Source organism: Aotus nancymaae, unplaced genomic scaffold (assembly GCF_030222135.1).
Source record: "Aotus nancymaae isolate 86718 unplaced genomic scaffold, 86718_ANA_hifiasm-v0.15.2.pri h1tg000007l, whole genome shotgun sequence".
Taxonomy (NCBI): Eukaryota; Metazoa; Chordata; class Mammalia; order Primates; family Aotidae; genus Aotus; species Aotus nancymaae.
In genome coordinates this window covers 46,976,552-46,999,952 of record NW_026988418.1, presented here as the reverse complement: position 1 = coordinate 46,999,952, position 23,401 = coordinate 46,976,552, and the positions used below count along the sequence as shown (strand labels likewise).

The following is a 23,401-nucleotide window of genomic DNA, read 5'->3' as shown; positions in this document are numbered from 1 at the left end:
AGTCTCAACTCTCATTTTAAAGACAAGAAATCTGAGCTCCAGTGAGGCTACCAACCCAGTTAGTGGAATTACTGGGAAAATAACTTAATCTTCCTGACATATAGCTAGGAGCTTTCTGCCAGTCCAAGATAGAACAAATAATGTGAAAGTAAATGCAAAGAGCTAGATATTGAAAAGAGAAAGACAGCCTAAAGTAATTAAGCCATTAAGTCTGAGAGATAAGGTTATTGGAAACTGGCATCATTTAACATGGACGAGGTGTTTGTATAACATAAAAGAGATGTTTGTGATATACACAGTTCCTGAAGTGTTTTCTTTAATCCTTTTTTCTTCAATATTATTTCTTGTTTAGGATTCTTTTCCAACCATTTGAGACCATATTACTCCTGATTTTGATAATTATATTTTCTTGAGAATAAATCTACTTCCCCAGTGAGGTACAGATACACAAAACAAGCTCTCAACACATGGTGTTTATCGGAATCATTTGTGATACTTAAAAAAATGTTTTGAATCCACAGAAGACCTTCTGAGTCAGTATTTCTCAGGAGAAACACCAAAGATAAAGTACACTTCATGAAAGCTTCATGAAGGCAGAGACCACAACTGACTTGCTGTATCTAGCATGTAGAACTGGTCTGGCACATGCTGTGAGCTTCATAAATATTTAATGAATCAACGAATAGAAATTTGACAAACATTGATTGAACCTCTACTATATGTTATGCTTGCACTAAGCAAGTACTATGTGCTTACTAGTATATCTCAGAACATGTGCTTGGATTATATTAGTAAACAAAATAAACTGAAGATTTCTGCCTTCATGGAGTTTACATTCTAGTGAGGAAGACAATTAAAACTTAGCGACCAAGTGATCCTTTAACAACGTTATCCTATCACTCTTCAAGAAACTCTGCATTGTAAGGTTTTCGACTTTTAGTCTGAAGAAAATGGAGAACTATTGCAAAATTTTTAAAAGAATAATAGGATATGATTTAACATCTTTAAGAAACCACTCTAGTGACTCACTTAAGAGTGACAGTAGTGGATGTGGTAAGAAGTTGCTGAATTCTGTAAATTCTAAAGACAGAGCAAAAATGGTTTCCCTGTGCATTAGATATGAAGTGAGGACTCCCAGGTGTCTTGGCCTGACCAACTGAAAGGGTGGAGTTGTCATCAGTTTAGATGGGGAAGGCTTCGTGCAGGGGGAGTGGGTGGAGTGTAGAAAAGGAAACAAAAACTTGTCAGTTTTAGACAGGTTGAATTTAAGGTACTATTAGACATCCAAATGAAGATTTCAAGTTAGAAACTGGATACAAGAGTATGGAATTTGGGAATCAGGTATGGACTGGAAAAATGAATTGGGGAATTATCTTGAGCATTTAAGTCATGAGACTGGATGAAACCACCAATTGAGGAAGTTCAGAGAAACAAGAGAAGAGGATCTAGTCAAGGAGATGGAGAGGGAATGGTCAGTGATACAAAGTCACTGAAGTCAAATGAAGGAGTAACAAATAAATCACTGAACTAAATTCTTCTATTTCTTGTTTTGCCGCAAACTTCCTTTTGTCTTTGAGTAATTCTGCATTTTGATTTACCTATATATAGGACTAGAGAGCTTTATGCAATAAAAGTAAACATCCTTGCCACTTAAAAAATTCTACCAAGCTATTTCTTTAGTAGAAAGAATTCCTGGGTTCCAATCCCAACTCCACTTACATACACACTCTGCAATCTAGGGATAACTCTTAACTTTCTGACTCTCAGTTTCCTTATTTATAAAACAATAAGAGTATTATCTGACAGGTATGAAAAAAAATTATGTAACATATGAAACTGCCTTGTATTATGCCTAGAATTTTGTAGACATTAATTCAACACATTTTTCATTTTTAAGCCTTCCCATTAGAATACTATTTTAATGATATGAAACTGAATTTTTGAATCAAAGAAAGAACTTCGAAGACAACCATATCCATCATTATGTTTACAGACAAGCCAAGGACAGTCTGTGCTAGAAAAGTCATTGGGAAAGTATAGGAAGTTCCTCCTTTCTTCTTGTCTCAGGCTCCACCTATTAATTTATAGAACAAACACTTATCTTAAGGTCCTAAGTTTAACAAAGTGAGGGAGAAAATGTCTTACTATAACTGTTTTATAAGGACACCATTGTCAATATGGCTGATATCCTAAACTGCTGTCAAATTACATTATGTAATATGTTAAATGAACTGTAAAACTCACTCGGAGTTGAGCAAACTCAACAGATTATCTGCTCTGCTTTCAGCACTGATTATAAAGTCTTGTACATTTGAGTTTTAGGAATAACTATTACTTTCTAAAAGTTCAAGAGGAAGTTATAACCAAAAAGTAAATCCATTCATGTTGTTCATGGTATCAATACTTAGTGATTTTAATTCACTAACTGGTTTACTGACTTTTTTTCTTTTTCTTTTTTTTTTTTGAGACAGAGTCTTGCTGTCACCCAGACTGGAGTATAGTGCCATGATCTCGGCTCACCACAACCTCCGCGTTCCGGGTTCAAGCAATTCTCTTGCCTCAGCCTCCCAAGTAGCTGGGATTACAGGTGTGTACCACTATGCCCGGCTAATTTTTATATTTTTAAGTAGAGACCAGGTTTCACCATGTTGGTCAGGCTGGTCTCGAACCCCTGACCTCTTGATCCGCCCACCTCAGACTATCATAGTGCTGGGATTACAGGCGTGAGTCACCACACCCGGCCTGACTTTTGTTCTTTTAGAAATAAAAAATAAAGCTGACTGGGTGTTGTGGCTCATGCCTGTAATCCCAGTAGTTTGGGAGCCCAATGCATGTGGATCACTTGAGGTCAGGAGTTTGAGACCAGCTTGGCCAACAAGGTGAAACCCTGCTTCTACTAAAAACACAAAAATTAGCTGGGCATGGAGGCACATGCCTGTAGTCTCAGCTACTCAGGAGGATGAGGCAGGAGAATCACTTGAACCCAGGAGGCAGAGGCTGAAGAGGGCCAAGATTGTGTCACTGCACTTCAGCCTGGGCAACAGAGCAAGACTCCATCTTAAATAAATAAATAAATAAGAAGTAGAAAAAGAAATAAAAGAAGGCCAAATCAAATTTGTTTACACTAAGCTTAATCATAGAAATTACAAAGTTGACCTTTGAAAGAAGGGAAAAATCTTACTGCTATTCTGCAGTTATTGGCAGGAGAAAGGATCATTTAACTAGTAATATTATCTTTTATGAATTGGGATAAAACTTACTAGGCTTACATGACTCAAAGGAGTTTGCACACAGCCAAGAAGCAATAATTTATTAACTTCTGGCCACAAGCATATTGAGATAAACTTTAACAAATTATCTCTAAATTAGGTACAGTAAGTTCTAAAAATATCTGCAATCCCAGTAAAGAACTGATTTATAAAAAATTAACATATACATTAAACAAGTTTTCAATAGGCACAATACTTCTCATACACTAGGCATGTAATAGGTACAGTGCCAAGTTCCATACTACCTCATAAGACCTGAGCATCTTTAATCAGCCTTGATTCTGTATGTGAAAAGAAAGCTATGAGATTAAAAATATTTATAAATATTGGTACTGTATCTGTGGGCTCTCTCATCTGTTCCCTTACCTACGCAGAAACAGTGGTAGATATAATGAGTCTACATGATTGCAGAGGATTATGATCCACCCTGTTCTCCCTCCCTCTGCTCCCACATAAGAAGCCAGTTTTGCAATTATTTGCTCATAGGACCACAAGAGCTGTCACAAAGAAGGTATTAACAAGAATTTTAAATAACCACAATCAAGTGTTTAAAACTGACCCTGGGTTTTAGGCAAAGAGTAAAACTGCTTTTGTGTTTTATGAAAATGATTTCTGAGTACTTCTAAGTCTCTTTGACTATGGCCATAGCAAAACAGAAAATGACATTGTAATTTCCCCAAAAGCACCGACAATAATATCTTAGAAAAGGTATAGTGGTATATCCGCATATGTGTATGTTACTTAGGAAACAGAATGTATGTAGAAAAGCAGTAGCAGTAACATAGCAGGCCTGAGTCTGCTACCCTTAGAAAGAAATGCTACAAGTTTGGCCCTTGGGAGGTGTCTGGCAACTTGAATAGTACCAGTGCCTTATACCAATATGAAACTTTTCCTAAATGATTAAAGTGGCTCACTGTGCCTAGATTGTTGGTACAAACAATATAGTTTATTCTGAATATCTACTTTTGTTCTGGGAGCCTGGGATTTTGGCATGAGCAAGGCAGAGGGTGCATATGTGACCAGGCCCCAATAAAAACCTTAGGCACTGAGTATTTAATGAGTATCACTGGTAGATAAAATTTTACACTTGTCACAGTTTGTTGTTGAAGGAATTATGAGTATCCCTTGTGACTGCCTTGGGAGAGGACTCTTGAAAGCTTGTATCTGGTTTCTTCTGGACTTTGCCCTGACTGCCTTTTCCTTTTGCTCACTTCACTTTGTACCCTTTTCTTGTAATAAATCTTAGCCTTGAGTACCACTGTATGCTGAATCTTGTTGAGTCTTGCTAGTGAATCACCAAACTTGAAAATGGTCTTGGGGACCTCTGACACAGAAAGGAATAGCAATTGGGCTGATAATGAATTACCCTTCATGTGAATGTTGAATTTCCCTTCAGGAAATATTAACCAATTCTTTGACCATTCAGTATATACTTACGTTTATACTTCTATATTTTGCATAATGTCTTCTTACACATTGTTACTCATTAAGAGTGGAACAATATTTACATTAGATATGTTGAAGCTAACAATTTTTTAAATTATATAAGTCAAGGACTCTAAAGTTACGGTTTCCATAGTAGCTATTACTTAAGTACCTTAATTGCAAGTATAATTTTTGACTGCAATATAAACTTTCTATATTTCCATGGGTAATGCAGTCAGATAGAGGTGTTATGGAGACCATAACTGATTCTTGTCATAGAGTACATGACACTGAGGCATGAAATTTAAAGACTATATACAGAAACTCAGCATATGTATTGCTATGATGAGGCATAGTTAATGCAGGAATCATAAATCTTTTCTGTCAACTATGCATTTGTAGACTCGAACCTTAACATTGCATGAATAATTTGACATTTAAATACCACCTTCTCTGTTTTTTAAAAGCAAAATATGTGTAGGAGAGAATCTAACAAGTTGATTGATCATCTTTCTGTGCATTTAAAAATACCAGCTTGAGTTAAAATATCGTAATAGAGAAAGTATTTTACAATCTAATGTTCATATGTATGTACTTTAGTGAATTTATCACTTAATTAATAAATTTAACTTTAACTTTGATAAGCCATTGATACTCAACAATCTTCATAACATGACTTCAGATTGGAGGATATAATCAATTTAAGATGCTGTTGTATAAAATAATATGCTTTTAAAATAAAAATAATTCTGAATGAAAAGCATATTCTTAAATGATATGTCATTAAAACCATTAAAATTTCAAATGCAAATATAAATATAAGGATCCACAAATATAAGACCAAATTGGATTTTTAACTAACCACACAATTTAAAAAATGTAAAAAACTAGTTGGTTTCCAGTTTGGCTGTTAGTTACTAACCAGGGAGACAATAGTTTTGCAATGTGAATAGAAACACATTCTAGTTTGAAATTGAGTATTGAAACAGATGACTTATTGGGAAACAGTTAGTACAATCTATACTTCACATAATACAGAGCCTAGAGATCATTTAACAGCAATATTCCGCTTTCACGACTTCTACTTTAGATGAGTAAATGAAGAGATCGGAATAATTTTATATCCCATATGGGGAGAGATAATCTGGTACTTTTAGTTAAAAAACAAAAGTACACCAAATATCCTATCATATTTCTAAATAAATGAAGGGGAAAAACAGAATATTGTAGTATAATAAAGTTTTATATTGCTATTCTTCTAAGGTGCCTAGGATTTAGACTGTTATGATTTTAGAATATATGCTGATTATCAGGTACAAAATTTTAAAGTTTGATATAAAATGAATATATATTCATAAACAGCTGAATATAAATTTTAACCAATGAAGAATGATTGGCAAATTGAGGCCAATGCATAAAGATGAAGACACATTAATTTTAACTAAAGCAATTTTTGTTAATAAATGTAAATTTATTTATGACAATATCTTTGTTAGAAAATTGGATTTCTTTTATGAAGTATAAATAAAAGCAATATAGTAAAGATTCAAGAACTTTACTGTTAATTAATTTTAAACAATTATTATAATTTTTACACTCAGTTTTTATATTAGTAAAATATTCTTCTTCCGTTTGTGATTTTAATGTATTTTGGTTCTCTCATCATCCTTCATATGACCTTTAGTCCTCTTGAGAATCTACACTTCTCAAATTCTTGAAAAATAAATCACTACTTTGTCTGTTAATTTTTTTGCAAAGTTTTGTTTTGTTCATATCAAAAGTTCTGCTGGGGGAAAACAATTACAAAAATAAGAAATCTGAAGCCAGAGATCTACAGATCTACAAATGTGACAAGAACAACAGTGATATTAATACTTGTTTAAATAAGTACTGCATTCTACTTTTCTGTATTGCCTTTATCAGTGCACAGTGTTCAACACCTAGCTTAGTTTATTTATCTGTAAGAGGTATTTATTTTTTACCTTTGACATAGTTGGGGTAGTCAGTCTCTTAATTTGTGAATACTGACAATACATAAAACTTTCTGCATACAATGTGGCAAAATACAAGCAGAAATCTTGTGACCCAGTAGACTGTATATGTACTATAAGAAAAGGAATAATACTGTGTTGAAATGCATATTCTAGGTGATTGGATAGACAAATTCTAGTGGCAAGTGTCTTGTTCCTACAGCCCAGCTGTGCAGCATCCATGATTTAAATTTAAGTGTTGGCAAAAGAGATAAATTACTACAATATGGACATTCAGGGTACCTTGTGAATAGTTAACACTGGAAATTTTAAGCTGATAGATGCCAATGGTAAGCTTTCACACTAAATGTAGAATTTGAATCTGGCTGAGATACAAAGAAACAGAACCTTTCCCTCTATCTCCCTTCCAGATTCTTCAGGTTGATTAGGTTTATCTCTGCCTAAGAAGGTCACAAACTACAAAACAAATAAAAAATAAACAAAAAATTTCAACTATATAACATCTCAGGGTAATGTGATATCAAGAATGATGCTCTATTTCCTGATCATATTCTAGATGGAACTATGTGGGGGGAAAAAAAAATAAAAGACAAAGTACCACTTATAGAAATAGAAAGAAGGGAAAATAAGCAAAATATCCCGTCCCATATATTTTGTCATTAATGTATAGAAGGTCTCCTCTGGGAATGTTTAAAAGCCTATTCTTTCATTGCTGCATGGTAGGAGATTCAGGCTCATTTCTACTGAATCGACTATGGTCTTTTAAAAAAAAGATCTGAGGTCTGAGCTAAGGCAAGAGCAAATGATTGACCCTAAACAAAATACTCTTGAAAGCAAAATGAGAGAAATGCAAAAGAAGGAAGATTTATGAAGTAATTTACAAAATGTAAAAAACTATAACATAGTAAATCTACTCATGTTCAAGAAAAATTAATGTTATTTCCATGCTTGCTAAAAACCAATGACAATTATAATCACAATTTACATGAACAATTCTGTTAAAATCAATTCAATAAATTTTCATCTTAAAAAGCCTTATTCATTTTATATTTACTTTTACTTCCAATTTTGTAGTATTAGACATAATTAAAACTAGAAGTCTCTCCTGAAAATGCAAGGGCATATAAAACAGCCCCTAAAACTTGTCTCCATGAAGACAGATATATAAAATAATAAACTATTTTTTATTTATTTGAAGGAATATTGAGAATTATGGCTATCATCCTGTTCTTTGTGATAAAAATACTAAATATAGACATTGCTTTACTGTTTTCCTAATTTCTTGATAAAGCGGTCCTTTTTTTCCTTAAATGAGTCAATTCTTATGAGACTTAAATGTGTCAATTCTTATGCTAGTAAAAGTAGAAACTATAGATTTTTCTATATTTTTCCCAATGTAGATTCTATGTTTTGATGTATATTTCTATATTTTTCCCAATGTAGATTCCCAACTATAGATTTTTCTATATTTTTCTCGATAATACTCTGATGACAAAATATGGTTTCAATCCATGAAGCTTAAAATTCATGGACAGTAACAATGAGTAAGAGAATAATTAAAAAAATATTACTTACCTTTCCAGAAACAATCTTTTCATAAATCTGAATTGGTTGGTCTGCAAAGAATGGGGGATAGCCAGCTGCCATTTCATAGATTAGCACTCCTAATGCCCACCAATCCACTGCCTTATTGTAGCCCTGAGATAAACCAACACCAATGTCAATTGTTACTTAAGTTACTCAGAAGAGAATAAAGTCAAAGGTAATTTCAAAATGATCTGGACGCATATAAAATTTTTTTAAAGCAGTTGCTGAGCAGCTCTTCAGGACAGAATTTAAAAATGAACCAAATGTATCAGGTCAGATTTAAATTATACAAAAGAGGGAATTTCCAGATATTGAAATTGGATATTAGGAAAGATTATTAAATCTTCTTCCTAAATGATTAAGAATATTACAGATAATGAAATTTTCTTTATTTCACTGGGATAATTTAGTTCTTGCTCAATAACAGGAAGGCAATTAGACCACATTACTTCTTAAGGCCTGTTCTAGGTCCATAATCTTACTAATTAGATTTTCCACAGCATGCCTAGAAAGATCAAACGTTTTCAAAGAAAATAATAGAAACTGAACTACATAGTGAATAGTGAAGTTGACTTCAAAACACTCTGTATTTTTGGAGTTAGGAGGGTAAATATGCTAGGGACAATCCCATCTGTTTCACAGGATTTTGTGAAAACAAAAAGTTTAATGTAGAATTCAATTAATGTAAATATTTAAGTATACTTTACTTCTGCTATCTACTGTTTTGCTTCCTATCTCTAAAAGGTATGCAGGAAAAAAAAAATGAATTCATAGGGTTTTGTGAGGACCATATCATATGAAAGGGAGTAATGTGTATAAAAAGGGCTTTGCAAACCAAATGTAAAAATTAAAGGTTATGTTTAATTGTTCTTTTTCATATTAACCTTACTAAAATTAAGATCTAGAACTATTTACAAGAAGACAAATAAGAATAACATGTTTATATTAACATGTTAATATAGTTTATCAACTATGATCAGTATCAACTGGCCCAAGAGATTTTTTAAAAACCCTGACAACCTGGTCATGAAGAGAAATAAACTGAATTCTACACAGATCTATTGTTCTACCCTCAGAAATACCCTCTATCATCACGACTCCCCACATTCCACCTTTTTGTCAAAACTTAAGCTTTACAAACTATTTAGTTTTCAAAATTCTAGCAAAAACATAATTCTATAACACTATAGAGATATTCTTTTTCTCTTTTTTTTCCCTGATTCTGCATATATCTTTCTAAGGGAAGGAGTGGTATAATAGGAATATCACTTTGTTTTCTAACAGAAATAGGCATTAGCTCTCTTTAACTTATTGATTTATATGTTTAAATTGTGTGCTAATGTTTATAGTAAATATGTCAGACACAAGTTAATACCCACAGTATAGAAATCAGAACACGTCAATAAGAAATACGTAAAATTAAAATAGATAAATGGGCAAAGGAGATGAACTAATAATTTACAGACACACAAAGAAATACCAAATGGCTATTAAGCATTTAAAAAATTAATCAGTTAGGCATAGTGGCTCACACCTGTAATCCCAGCACTTTGGGAGGCCAAGGTGGGCAGATCGTGAGGTCAAGAGATCAAGACCATCCTGGCCACCATGGTGAAACCCTGTCTCTACTAAAATACAAAAATTAGCTAGGTATGGTGGCACACGCTTGTAGTCCTAGCTACTCAGGAGGCTGAGGCAGGAGAATCGCTTGAACCTGAGAGGCAGCAGTTGCAGTGAGCTGAGATTGCACCACTGTACTCCAGCCTGGTAACAGAGCAAGACTCCATCTCAAAAACAAAAAAGCGAAAAAAAAAAAAAAAAAAAACCACAAAGAATCAAAAACTTGAGAATGAAAACAATAAGATACAATTTATTGCCTATTAAATCAGTAAATATTTTAAAAATGAGTGATGGTGTTATGAAATAGGCACTCTAATACACTAATGGTAGAAGTATAAAATGGCATAATAATTTTGGAAAGCAATTTGGCAATATGTATAAAAGCCTTAAAAATGTTCCTAATCCTTGACCCAGTAATTCTACTTCTGGGAATGTATGCTAAGGAAATAATGTAAAATACAGAAAGAGCTTTATGCATAAAGATGTTTATCATAGTTATTTATAATAATAAAAAACAAAACACAAAAATAAAACCCGAATACTCAACAATAGAAGAGTGACTAAATACTTCATGGTACATTTGCAAACAAGCCATTAGAATGATGTTTCCATGCTTGTTATTATGAAAGTAAAAAAAGTCAGAGATAAGACTATATACATTTACTATGATTTCAACTATGACAATCCAGAAATAAGGCCACACACCTACGACCACCTGATCTTTGACAAGGCTGACAAAAACAAGCAATGGGAAAAAGATTCCCTACTCAATAAATAGTTCTGGGATAACTGGCTAGCCATATGCAGAAGACTGAAGCTGGACCCCCTCCTTATACAACATACAAAATCAACTCAAGATGGATTAAAGACTTAAATACAAAACCCCAAAGTATAGAAACCTTTGAAGACAACCTAGGCAATGCCATCCTGAACACAGGAATAGATACAGATTTCATGACAAAGGCACCAAAAGCAATTCCAACAAAAGCAAACACTGTCAAGTGGGATCTAATTAAACTGAAGAGCTTATGCACAGCAAAAAAAAAAAAAAAAAAAAAAAAAAACTATCAACAGTAAACAGGCAACCTACAGAATGGGAGAAAATATTTGCTAACTATGCATCTGCCAAAGGTTTAATATCCAGCATCCATAAGGAACTTAAACAAATTTTACAAAAAACAAACAACCCCATGAAAAGGTGGGCAAAGGACATTAACTGATACCTTCTGAAAGAAGACATACATGTGGCCAACAAGGATATGAAGAAATGCTCAATATCACTGATCATTAAAGAAATGCAAGTCAAAACCACAAGAAGATACCATTCCACACCAGTCAGAATGGCTATCATTAAAAAGTGAAAAAATAACAAATGCTGGCAGAGCTGCAGAGAAAAGTGAACAATTATACGCTGTTGGTAGAAGTGTAAATTAGTTCAACCATTCCTCAGTGAACTAAAAGCAGAACTACCATTTGACTCAGCAATCCCACTACTGGGCATATACCCAGAGGATTATGAATCATTCCATTATAAAGACAAATGTACTTGTTTATTCATTGTGGCACTACTCACAATACCAAAGACATGGAATCAACCTACATGTTCATCAATTGTAGACTAGATCAAGAAAATACGGTACATATACACTATGGAATACTATGCAGCTATAAAAAGGAATAAGATCATGTCTTTTGCACGAACATGGATGGGGCTGGAGGCTATCATCCACAGCAAACTAAAGCAAGAACAGAAAACCAAATACCACATGTTTTCACTTATAAGTGGGAACTAAATGATGAGAATTTATGAACACAAAGAAGGAAATAACAGACACTGGGTCCTATTTGAGGGTGGAGGTAGGGAGGAGGAAGAGGATAAGAAAAGATAACTATGGTACTGGGCTTAATTCCTGAGTGATGAAATAATCTGTACAACAAACCCCCATGACATGAGTTTACCTATGTAACAAACCTTCACATGTACCCCTGAACCTAAAATATAAGCTAATATATATATAGTCATATATATTATCATATATGATATATTATCATATATATGTGTGTGAATGTGTGTGTGTGTGTATATATATATACACACATATAAATAAATATTTTTAAAAAGGCTGCCTCTAGGTTGGTGGGATTACATATAGTTTTTTTTTTGGTTGTTTCTTTTTTTCCTGTATTTTCTAAATTTGTAAAATGAGTATTATTTTTACAATATATACATATTTATAAAAGTTTTAGTGCTCATTTTAATGTCACATTATATGTTAACTGTATTTAAAGAAGAAATGTGTTAACTGCAATGACATTTGGACTATAAAAGATCAAGAAGTTATTATTTGAATCATAAAAGATGATGAGAGAAAAGTTGAAAGAAATCTTTTATTTTAACACTTCTATAGATTAGCCATATTTCACTGATTCCATTTGGGAACCACTGAAGCATGTGTTTTATCCCTTTCCTTTTCCTCTCTCCTATTTGTGCCTGGTTATTGTTAGGTTCTCATTTCTAGATTTCTCCACCAAGAGATGGCAGAGGAAAAGTTAAACCGTTCTTTTAGATATAGGTACAGTTTCTCTCACCATATTTCACTATTTAGAAAAGTAGAGCTGCCTTCAATAAGACTAAAACTATTAAATGGCTGTTAATAGTCCTATTTAAGATTTAAAAACACTTCTCATACATTCCTTTTATTTAAATGGTAAATTTGAAACAAATAAAGAATGGACAACTAGTACATATCATCTCTAGATTTACCTCTTGGTGTAATCCAGAGCAAGTCTTCTCTACCCTCCCGTTACTAGGAATAATTAAGAAAAGACTATGTTTTGGTTGCAAAACATGGATCTAGAGGTCATATTTATTCGTATTATTTCTCTAAGATGCAGAGTTAAAATTGACAGAGGTTATAGGATTAGCAGTAGATGCTAAATAATTATTCTTTAGTAATCATGCACAAATAGATTTAAATTCATAACTTAGATCAAATTAAAAATGTAAAATTAGATCAACAAACTATTTTTACATAAGTTCATAGGAATGCATGCCTCATATTTCTACTTCTTATATATTGATATTAGGAATATACCTTGCTCAGAATTATTTCTGGAGCCAAATACTCCGGAGTTCCACATAATGTCCAAGTTCTGCCTTTAACTCTTTTGGCAAACCCAAAGTCTGTGACCTATAAAAGAAAAGAAAATACTTGTGAAAATGTATTGCCTCACAATAAATATATGTATTGAGCCTAAACTGAAAGTTTAAAATTCAAATTGAAACCATGAAAGAAATGGAAAAATAAATTAAGTCCATGTAATTGAGATTCATTCATGAATATTTAGTGAATGAAGGTTTAAACAACCCAAGTTGGAAATCCTTCCTCAACTCAAAGAAAAGGAACAAGTGAACAACAAAACACTTTTCAGTCATTGTCATAAGATCCTAGACCCAAGAAATAAAAAAGTGAAAAAAAAGGTAAAAGTAAATAGCATTAATAAAAATGAAACAATGCTAAAAGTTTGCCTTACCCCAATGTGCCCTTTGCCATTAATTGCACCACCAGAAGTGCAAAAACATCAATGGGAGAATCTATCAATAATTGTGTAAAAAGAAATGTTCCCACTTTGTTAATAGTAGAAGTGGAAAGAAAACGTTGCTACCAGTTCAGTATTGGTAGTCAGGGATCCTTTGGCAGTTATACTGCAGTTGTAAAGCGCATGGACTCTGGGATCAGACTGCCTAGGTTCAAATTTTGACTCTACCATTTACGGGCTAAATGACCTTGCTATGCTTAGTTTTTTTTTTTTTTTTTTTTTTTTTTTTTTTTCTTTTTGAGACGGAGTTTTACTCTTGTTGCTCAGGCTGGAGTGCAATGGTGTGATCTTGGCTTATTGCAACCTCCGCCTCCCGGGTTCAAGTGATTCTCCTGCCTCAGCCTCCTGAGTAGCTGAGATTACAGGCATGCACCACCACGTCCAGCTAATTTTGTATTTTTAGTAGAGACAGGGTTTCATCACATTGGTCAGGCTGGTCTGGAACTCCTGATCTCAGGTGATCCGCCTGCCTTGGCCTCCTAAAGTGCTGGGATTACAGGCGTGAGCCACTGTGCCCAGCCAGTTTTGTTAATCTTAAAATGAAGATAGCAATGGTATTTCCACTTCATAGGTTTATTAGGATTGAAGAAATAATCCCTGTAAAACACTTGAAATATGCCTGGCACTAACAAGTGCTAACAGATTTAGCTATTAATATCTCCTCATGCAAGAGCCTATATACTAAGTTCACAACTATAGATTAAAGGAGATATAAACAGTTTTCTTTCATAATAGGATTTTTGCTTCTCTGTCACAGCAGTGAAACTCTGAGCTCTACTTAAACTATCAGGAATAAGTAAATGTCTCCTTTATAAAAAAGGTCGAAGTTGGGGTTACATACATACAATGTCTTCCCTAGTATTTTCTCAAATACACTATACATAATGTGTTCAAGTCATACCTGGATATAGCCTTGATGGTCAATTAAGAGATTTTCAGGTTTTAGATCTCTGTAGATGAGGTCTAGTGAATGGAGGTACTCGAATGTTAGTACTATCTGAGCTGCATAGAACCGTGCATGGGGTTCACTGCAAAGAAACAAAAACATTGATTTTCTGTAAAAATGAGTTAATACATTCTAATTAGTAGATTATACATAAAAATTAACATGAAGTAGAGATACTTTGGGAACAAGAAGTATTTAAAAAAATGTATATAAAGAATCTTGTTAGTTTCCAAATATTTTGAAAACCTCTATACTGTGTTCAAATAAAACTCTGACAAATTTATAGGGAAGTATAAGTTGAGGAAAAATATAAACTTAAAATATTATCTTCTTATAAATCATTATTGCCTATATTTGAATATATTGATGTCTTTCTAATTATGTGGTATCTTGAGAATGATTTGAAAGCAAATGTAACAATGGATTGTCTAACAGGGCCATTGCTATTGTTAACAGGCTCCATCTACTTTTCTCACAAATTTCAAGTGTTTATAGAATTTCCCTAAATAGAAGCTCTTTAGCTGAATTTATCTGCAGATTAATGTCATTTTACTCATTTTGTAATAGTTTCTGCTACAAAAATGACATATGCTCACAGGGAAAAATATCATAAAATATTGTTGAAGAATAATGAATACTTCTAATCCCATTCAGAGACCATACATATAATTCTGGCATGAGAATTTCCAAATCTTCTACTATGCATGTTTACATAGATACACAGACATCGGTATAATCTCTGTTAGTGTAAATATGTACAGTTATTTTATGTATAATTAGATTGAGAGATCAGCGTAATTTTGATGTCATAATCCGAAAAATCCAAAAGGATGTACCAATTTTCTAATTTGAGTTTCTAATATATCTTCTAATGTATTAATTGAATTCTAGTAAACTGCCTGATAAATTGTAATGACTTTCAGATTTGTGTCCTCAATGAACAACCTTTACTATGAATAGGATTTCCCTCAAGATGGTTGGTATGAATTTGATCTGGTAGCACAGGAAATACAAATTTCAAAAAAAAAGATTATATGTGCTGTCTTCTTTGCTTGTCACTACATTTCCCAAGTGCTCAGTAAATATTTGTCGAAAGAATGAGTATGTAAAGAAAAATGCTTTTAGGGAGCAAAATTTTATAATACTCTTCTAGTTTCAGCTTCATCCCAACACTATCAATCTACATTGTATGCCAAATGACAAGGAATGAGGAGAACATTGTAAGCAGAGATTAAAAGAATCATTCTGGTTATATAAATAATTGCAACATTTATGCTTAAACTGGGAAACATTTGACCTGGGAGGTCCCCTCTTATTGCCTTTATGCATCTGTAAACATGTCATTAGTATTATTACTTTTGACTTATAAAATATTAATTTCCAAATCCTGGTGTTTAATTGGAGGAATACACACATTACATAGATCTATAATAAAATTCTTTTTTTTTTTTTTTGCTCTGTTGCAGGGCTGGAGTGCTGTAGCATGATCACTGCAGCCTCAAACTCCTGGGCTCATGCAATCTTCCCACCTCAGTCTACCGAGTAGCTGGGACTACAGTTGCACACCACCATGCCCAGCTATTTTTTTGTATTTTTTTGTAGTGGGAGGGCGGAGGTTTTCCATGTTGCTCAGGCTGGTTTTGAATTCCTGAGTTCAAGTGATCCACCCACCTGAGCCTCCCAAAGTGCTGCAATTACAGGCTTACATGAGCCTATGTGTTCAGTCTATAATCAAATTCTTGAAAGGTGAAAGTAAATATTCCAAGTGCAAACTGTTATTGGATATTTCTATTTGATGTTTAATTAAATGTAGGAAGACAATAGTAAGGGCTAATGCTGTGGTAGTTTTAAGTCTAGACAGCTTTAAGTAGAGAATTATAATGACTCCTTTGATTCTGATTAAAGTCATGCAAAACAATAACTTATATTCCTATTGCCTCAAAACTTCTAAGACAGACATTATCAATCGTTCAAGTGTATATGTAGTATTTGTGAAAGATGAGAAAAGACAAGTGTCTCAGTGTGAATTCCTTCAATCGACTTGCTGTTTAGTACCAAGTCAAGTATTAAAGAGCCACTATCAAAGAGTACTCAGACTGTGGGGAGTTGCAAAGAAAAGAAGTTACCAATTATAGAAAGTTAACGAAAACTTTTTTGAGAACAGGTTCAGGTGTGGTACTTTAGTGAAAACTTTAAATAATCATAGGGCAATATGAGGATTCAGCTTGAACAAGGGGCAGTAGGATAGAGAGGACAACAGGAGGGGAAAGAAAATTCTCAAAGATAAGTAGAAGCTACTTTACTTTGCACAGTGCCTGACACTATTAATTATATTAGTTGCCCTGTACATATTAAGTCAATAAATGAATCTTGGCTTTGGCTTAGGCTTCAGGTAATTAAAATGACTAATGTTTGGTCATTACTCGATATCATCTTGTGATATTCTGAGTCTGCCATCATCATTTTATGAATCAAATTACCATCATCAGTCATGTTTCAGCTCATACTTGTGTTTTAATTATGCCAATATTTAATTGTGAAAGTTGATTATACAAATTGAGTCATTTTTGTCATACCCAATTAAATCAGAATTGAAGGGCCAGGGCAATAAAGCACTCAGAGCACATGGCACCTACTCCAAGAATTAAATTTTCCACACACCTAGCTGCTAAAGCTTCCTGCTGTAACCCGAAGCCAGTTTTATCTAAAACCTACTGAAACAACCTGCTGTGACTCTAAGACTAGTTTGACTCACCACCATCACTCACCAGTCACAGCTTGCCAGCTCCCCAAAATTTTGCTAGTGCCAATGAACTTTGTTCCAAAACAAATGTAAAATTTCTCCTTTTTATAAAACCTCCAACCTTCTTTTTGTTTTTCAGTCACACCAAATAACTCCTGGTCTGTGTGTATGCCTTGCATTGCAATCTTTGCTTCCCAAATAAAATACTGAATCTAGAGATTCATCTCTCTATATTTTTTGACTTTGATTTACTTGGTGTCAGAAGTGGGATCCTAAAGCTGAATTACTTCAGGGAGAATCTTTGGCCCTGGGAACTATAGCATGAAGTACCCACATTGGGGCCCTTTCGGTCTCGCTGCTTCTGAGTCGGGGGGGGGATCACCTGTTTTCCACTTGGTGAGTCTCTTTTGGACTAAACTCCTAATTTTGGTTGAGTTCTCTTTTGTTTGGGATTTGGTTGGGAAAGGGTCTTTCTCATTCCCCCTCCTGTTTGAGAGGGGTCTTTTGCCTCCTGGCTGACTGATCTCCTGTTGGGGAGGGTTATTTTTCTCCTGTTAACTTCAGCTGCAAGGTTTAGATCTCAGTTTTGATGTTTAGTTGAGGGTACTTTCCCTTTCATTTGGAGACTTATTGTTCTTTTTGGTAAGGACATACTTTATTTTCTGTTGGCGCTTGTGTTTATTTGGCCTTGTGTATTCAGCACTTGTGTTTAATTGGCTTTTGTGTATTTGGCATTAAACTGAATCACCTAAATACATTTAGTTAAAAATAGGCTCTCAAAGTTTAAAGGCATGCCAGGATATTTTCTGGGACTCCAGCTGGTAAAGTGTTCAAACATTATAGGAATCATTCAAACAGTCTGTTGTTCTTACAACAAAACTAAAAGACCATGGTCATAAAATCATATACTCTAAATAAGACTCATATCTCAACCGATATCTTAAGGCTAACAAAAATTTCAGGACTCAGAGATTGCCTTGCTACAAAATACTGTCTCAAAGCTAGCTGAGACAATATCCTCTCTGAAGCTTTTCCCTCCACTTTTACAATTCCTCTTCTTTATCCTAATCTAGACTAAACTCTCTTTTCCTATTTTGGCATACTGACTATTTAAGTAAAAACACTGGAAAATCATCAGATATAAAAGAAAGTCATTTTGATTTTCATGTTGTTTTGTTTTTAAGATAAAATTTCAATGTAAAGGACACTGTCTCTATACTAAAAGCAATGGCAACAATCTTATCTTCAGGGACAAAGAATTGAGACAAGAAAATATTGTACAAACTTTATAACTCCTATTATTTGGGTCTCCTCACATAATTCATTCACATTTTCACAGTTAATAATTCTTTGTCTAATCCAGTATATTGCTAACTGGCTCAAAACACTCTACCTATAATTTAGTTCACAGACTTCATAATATTACCTATTAAAAAAAAGCTTAGTAAGTTTAGTCTTATCCCATTTTGTTAGAAAAACAACAATTTGGATCTAACTCTCTTTTTGTAAACTGGCAGGTTTATTGTTTTACTATCTCATGAGTTCTAAAAAAGAAGCTGTAAGATTTTTATTTATATATTTGTATAGGTGTTTAGATGTTTTTATGCATATGTACATATATGATGTTATATGTTGTATCTATATAACAAAATCTGACAGAGTTGTCTAGAAATCCCTTAAGGAATTCTATTTGGATAAATGCATACTAATATAAAATATTTTAGTTCACATGACTTAAGTACATCCTTGATAAATTAATTGGTTTCTAAATTATTTATTTTTTTAAATTTTTGTTTTTGATTCAGAGGGTACATGTGCAGGTTTGTTACATGGGCATACTGCATGATCCTGAGGTTTGGGGTATGAATGTTCCTATCATCCAGGTAGTGAGCATAACACCTACTGGGTAATTTTTCAGCCCATGCTTTTCCTCCCTCCTTCTCCTCTCTAGCAGTTCCCAGTGTCTACTGTTTCCATTTTAATGTCCATGTACACTCAATGTTTAGCTCCCACTTGAAAGTGAGAACATGAAGTATTTGGATTTTTGTTCCTGTGCTAATTCACTTAGGATAATGACCTCCAGAAGCTTCTATGTTGCTGCAAAGGACATGATTTCATTCTTTTTTATGGACGTGCGCTATTCTATGGTGTATATATTCCACTTAACTTGAAGGCAGCTGCAGAGAAATGTCAGGTCACTTACAAAGGGAAGTCCATCAGGTCCATCAGCAGTGGACCTCTCAGCTTAAACCTTATAATCCAGAAGAGATGGGGCTTATTGTCAGCATCCTCTAAGAAAAGAAATTCCAACCAAGAATTTAATATCCCACCAAATTAAGCTTCATAAGTGAAGGAGAAGTAAAATTTTTCTCAGACATGGGAACACTAAGAGAATTCATTACCACCAGATCAGCCTTACAAGTGGTCCTTAAGGGAGTCCTAAACATAGAAATGAAAGATCAATACCTGGTACCATAAAAACACACTTAAGATCATAGCCCACAGACAACATAAAGCAATTACAAAATCAAGTCTACAAAGCAATCAGCTGGTGACATAATGACAGGATCAAAATCTCACATATCACTACAAACTCTGAATGTAAATGGTCTAAATGACCCACTTAAAAGGCAAAGAGAGGCAAGCTGGATAAAAAGAAAAGTCTCAACTGTCTGCTATCTTCAAGAGACCCATATCACCTGTAAAGACACTCAAAAGCTCAAAATAAGGGATGAAGAAAGAACTACCATGGAAATGGAAAACAAAAAAGAACAGGAGTCACTATGCTTACATATAACAAAAAAGACCTAAAATGATCAGGAAAGACAAAGAAGGGCATTACATAAAGATAAAGGGTCCAGTTCAACAAGACTTAACTATACGAACTAAACAATTATTAATAAAACAAAATCAGAAATGTTTTCAAAATTGTCAACATAGATTTTTGTCTGGATTTCCTGGTCAGAGAGTTTTATGTTTGCCTCTGATAAATTCCTTAAAATCATGAAGCTATAAACCCATATTAAAACAAAATGATCTTTGCTTATGCAATTATTTGATACATAAGATTAATTGAATCTTATTGATTTAATAAACATATGTATCTTCTGAGTTATTGACAGAATATTCATGTATCTAACTTTAAGTTCTTATTTAGGTAAACATTTGATATTAACAGTGTACACTTATACTCTGCATGCATTCATCCTGTGTCTGATTAAATTCAACTACTCAATCAACTTTCACTGATTGGTAATTTTTTTAATGGAAAGTTCTAAATGAGAAAAAGAAATAAGAAAAAATGAACATACTGCAGAAAATTTTTCTGTACCATTTTGGTAATTTGTCTAAAAAACTTGATTTTATATTTTATCAAGATAACATCCTGTTGTCTTCATCAGGTTTTTCATTTAAATGACTATTATTTTACAGTGACCTGTTATTCTGTTTTGACCAAGTGTTTTGAGTTTGTTAAGATCTTTAACAAACTCCACAAAAATCAAATCCTAACTTAAGTGTTCTTGATCTAGAATTAGCTTTGGGATTTTCCATATGTGGCCCTTGAAAAACATCCGAAGACACAGATCTCATCCTGTAGATATATTAAATAATCAGATTTATTTGGTAAATTATATAAAAGACATTGTATAAATGATGTGATATTAGATGTTTTAGTTGCATTTATGGCTACGTTGTTCATCTGAATGTTTTAAAAATTATATAAATTCATATAAATTAATGTTATTCATAATTCCAGTTATTGTCTTAAAATGCTAGATACAATAGAAATAAGTGTATTTGTTCATTGTAAACTTTCATCAGATTTTTACCCATGGCTATTCTATATTTTTGTCATCCAGAGTTATTATTTTGAATTCCCAGAATCGTTTATAATCAGATGTGTGGAAAAGACCCCAACAAGTACTCTTAAATACAGGTTTCTAATAACTTTAAGACTAACTGACTAAATAAAATTCTCCAGAACGCTAATAAAAATGATGAGTATATGAAAATACTAATCAAGATCAAGCAAAACAAAAATTACTTACATAAATTAAGTAATTGATAAAAATAATGTTTTTATAGCTTTCATTTAAAACATTGTTAGTTCTTTACTTAAATATTTTGGTTTCCAGATTTTAAAAAATTATCTCTTAAGCTATTTATTATTTGTAGCAATTTGGCAAAGTATATATTTGTAAAAAAAAAAAAAGATAAAAGCATTTCCCTTTTTTCTCCTTATTATTCAAAAATTAGTTGTAAGTACTTTTATGGGAATATGATGATTTGCATAAGTCCAGTAAAAATCTGCTGTTTACAGCAGAATACAATTGAAAACACTGATTATATTACCAAGGTTCTTACCGACCTGTTGTATTTAAAAAGTGCATAAAATGCCCAACTCAAGGGTGTCTCAGCATTACAATGAGTAAAAACTGTTACTTCCTGGCAGGACCAGGAACCTTAGGACTGTAAATAAAATCTAAAGACTGCCTTGGTTTGGCTTCCTTGCCTCAAGAAGTTTTTAAATCTAAGATTCCTATGTAATCAATGTAGAGAAAAAAGTTGTTTCTAAAGAATAACTATAATACACCTGTTATTAGACTGTAAGTCTGTACATTGTTTTTGAGTATTGTTATCTACCTATAGACTAGACAAGGTCCTAAATTCTTCTAGGTTCCTCCAATCAAACTTTCTTCCATAAAATTTCTAAAATGAGAACCGCTCTGTTCCTGAAGCCCTGTAAGCTGAAACTATGTAAATTTTAAGAAACAAATCTCATGTCTGATGTATGGCCACACAGAAAGTTCATCAAACTGTCCAAAGCCATAGTCAGAGACATTTAAACTGTAAACAAGGCCAAGAAAGTTGATGTTTTCCGTGGTGTAAACAGCTTTTCTCAGACACTGGAACAAGACTCCATATTGTAATGAAACTCTTACCCCTCTTAATGCCTGCCTTTTTCACTTAACCAAATAATACTGTAATTAAAAATTCACAATCAGTTACTGCTATAGGTACTGGTAAGACCTGCTATGGCCATTGACAAAACCTGACTTAAGAAATTCTTTCAGTTCATCTAGTCCACAACATCGACAATATCTTTAACACAATTTTTAGTTTAATTTGTACTGGTGGTCCCTCTTGCAAAGTTAGGCATTCTCTGCTTTAGTTCAACCCAGTCATAAAATGTTAGTCAATGGCAACAGCAAGTCTCACTAGTTTCCCCTGGTCCTTTAATTTGTTTAGTTTTTTGCCCTTAGGCCTGGGCTTTAGTTCAAAAGCACTGCACAAATAAATTTTACTATATTGTTAATTTTTTTTCCTATCATTTGTAAGCTTTGTTCTTAGTGCCTATCTAATCTTTGTAAAGTCCCAACAGAATAATGTTAGCCCAACACTTAAAGATGACTGCTAATACCTATGGAAGTGATAAGAGGGAACTCAATGCTGGATTCCAGACAAACATCTACTTTGAGAAAAATTTACCTTCTGACCTCTTGGTTACTTGAATGTGACCTACTTCTGTGACAGAGAATGCCCCCCTCCCCATACCTTCTCTCATATATGGGACAGAAACAACTAGAATAAGTCCATCCTGGCACCAACGAACAATTAAGCCTGACTTCAAGATGGTTGATCAGTAATGCTTTCAGAGAAAGATCTTGATTGAAAGGGAAAAAACATGAAAGCTGATTCTCATCATAAGCAACTAAATCAGAGTCAAGGCGCCAGGGAAATAAAGCACTCAGGACACACAGCACCTGTCCCCTGCTCCAAGAATTAAGGCCAAGTGTGGTAGCTTACACCAGTAATCCCAGCACTATGGGAGGCCAAAGAGGTTGGGTCACTTGAGGTCAGGAGTTCGAGACCAGCCTGGCCAACATGGTGAAACCCAGTCTCTACCAAAAATACAAAAATTAGCCGGGTGCGGTGGCAGGCACCTCTAGTGCCAGCTACTTGGGAGGCTGAGGCAGGAATATCATTGGAACCTAGGAGGTGGAGGTTGTAGTAAGCTGAAATGGCACCACTGCACTCCAGCCTGGCAAACAGAGGAAGACTCAGTCTCAAAAAAAAAAAATTAAATTTTCTACAAGCCTAGCTGCTGAAACTGCCTGTTGTAACCTGAAACTAGTTTTCTCTAACAGCTATTGAGACAACCTACTGCGACTCTTAGACTAGTTTGATCCACCACCATCGCTCACCAATCACAGCTTGC

At 33.8% G+C, this 23,401-nt stretch overlaps 1 protein-coding gene across 9 annotated transcripts in view; it reads right to left on the bottom strand.

The window, feature by feature from the left end:
* PRKACB (protein kinase cAMP-activated catalytic subunit beta) overlaps positions 1 to 23,401 on the bottom strand; it is a 157,990-nt gene that overhangs the window by 21,782 nt on the left and 112,807 nt on the right. For 8 of the 9 annotated variants that reach the window (XM_012442585.2, XM_064372564.1, XM_012442581.2 and 5 more), the window contains 3 exons: positions 14,394 to 14,520; positions 12,988 to 13,083; positions 8,261 to 8,383 (listed from right to left, as the gene is read on the bottom strand). In XM_012442585.2, the coding sequence (XP_012298008.1) occupies positions 8,261 to 8,383; positions 12,988 to 13,083; positions 14,394 to 14,520 (346 nt within the window). The remainder of the gene's footprint in view (positions 1 to 8,260; positions 8,384 to 12,987; positions 13,084 to 14,393; positions 14,521 to 23,401) is intronic. The other variant, XM_064372562.1, reaches the window with a different exon arrangement.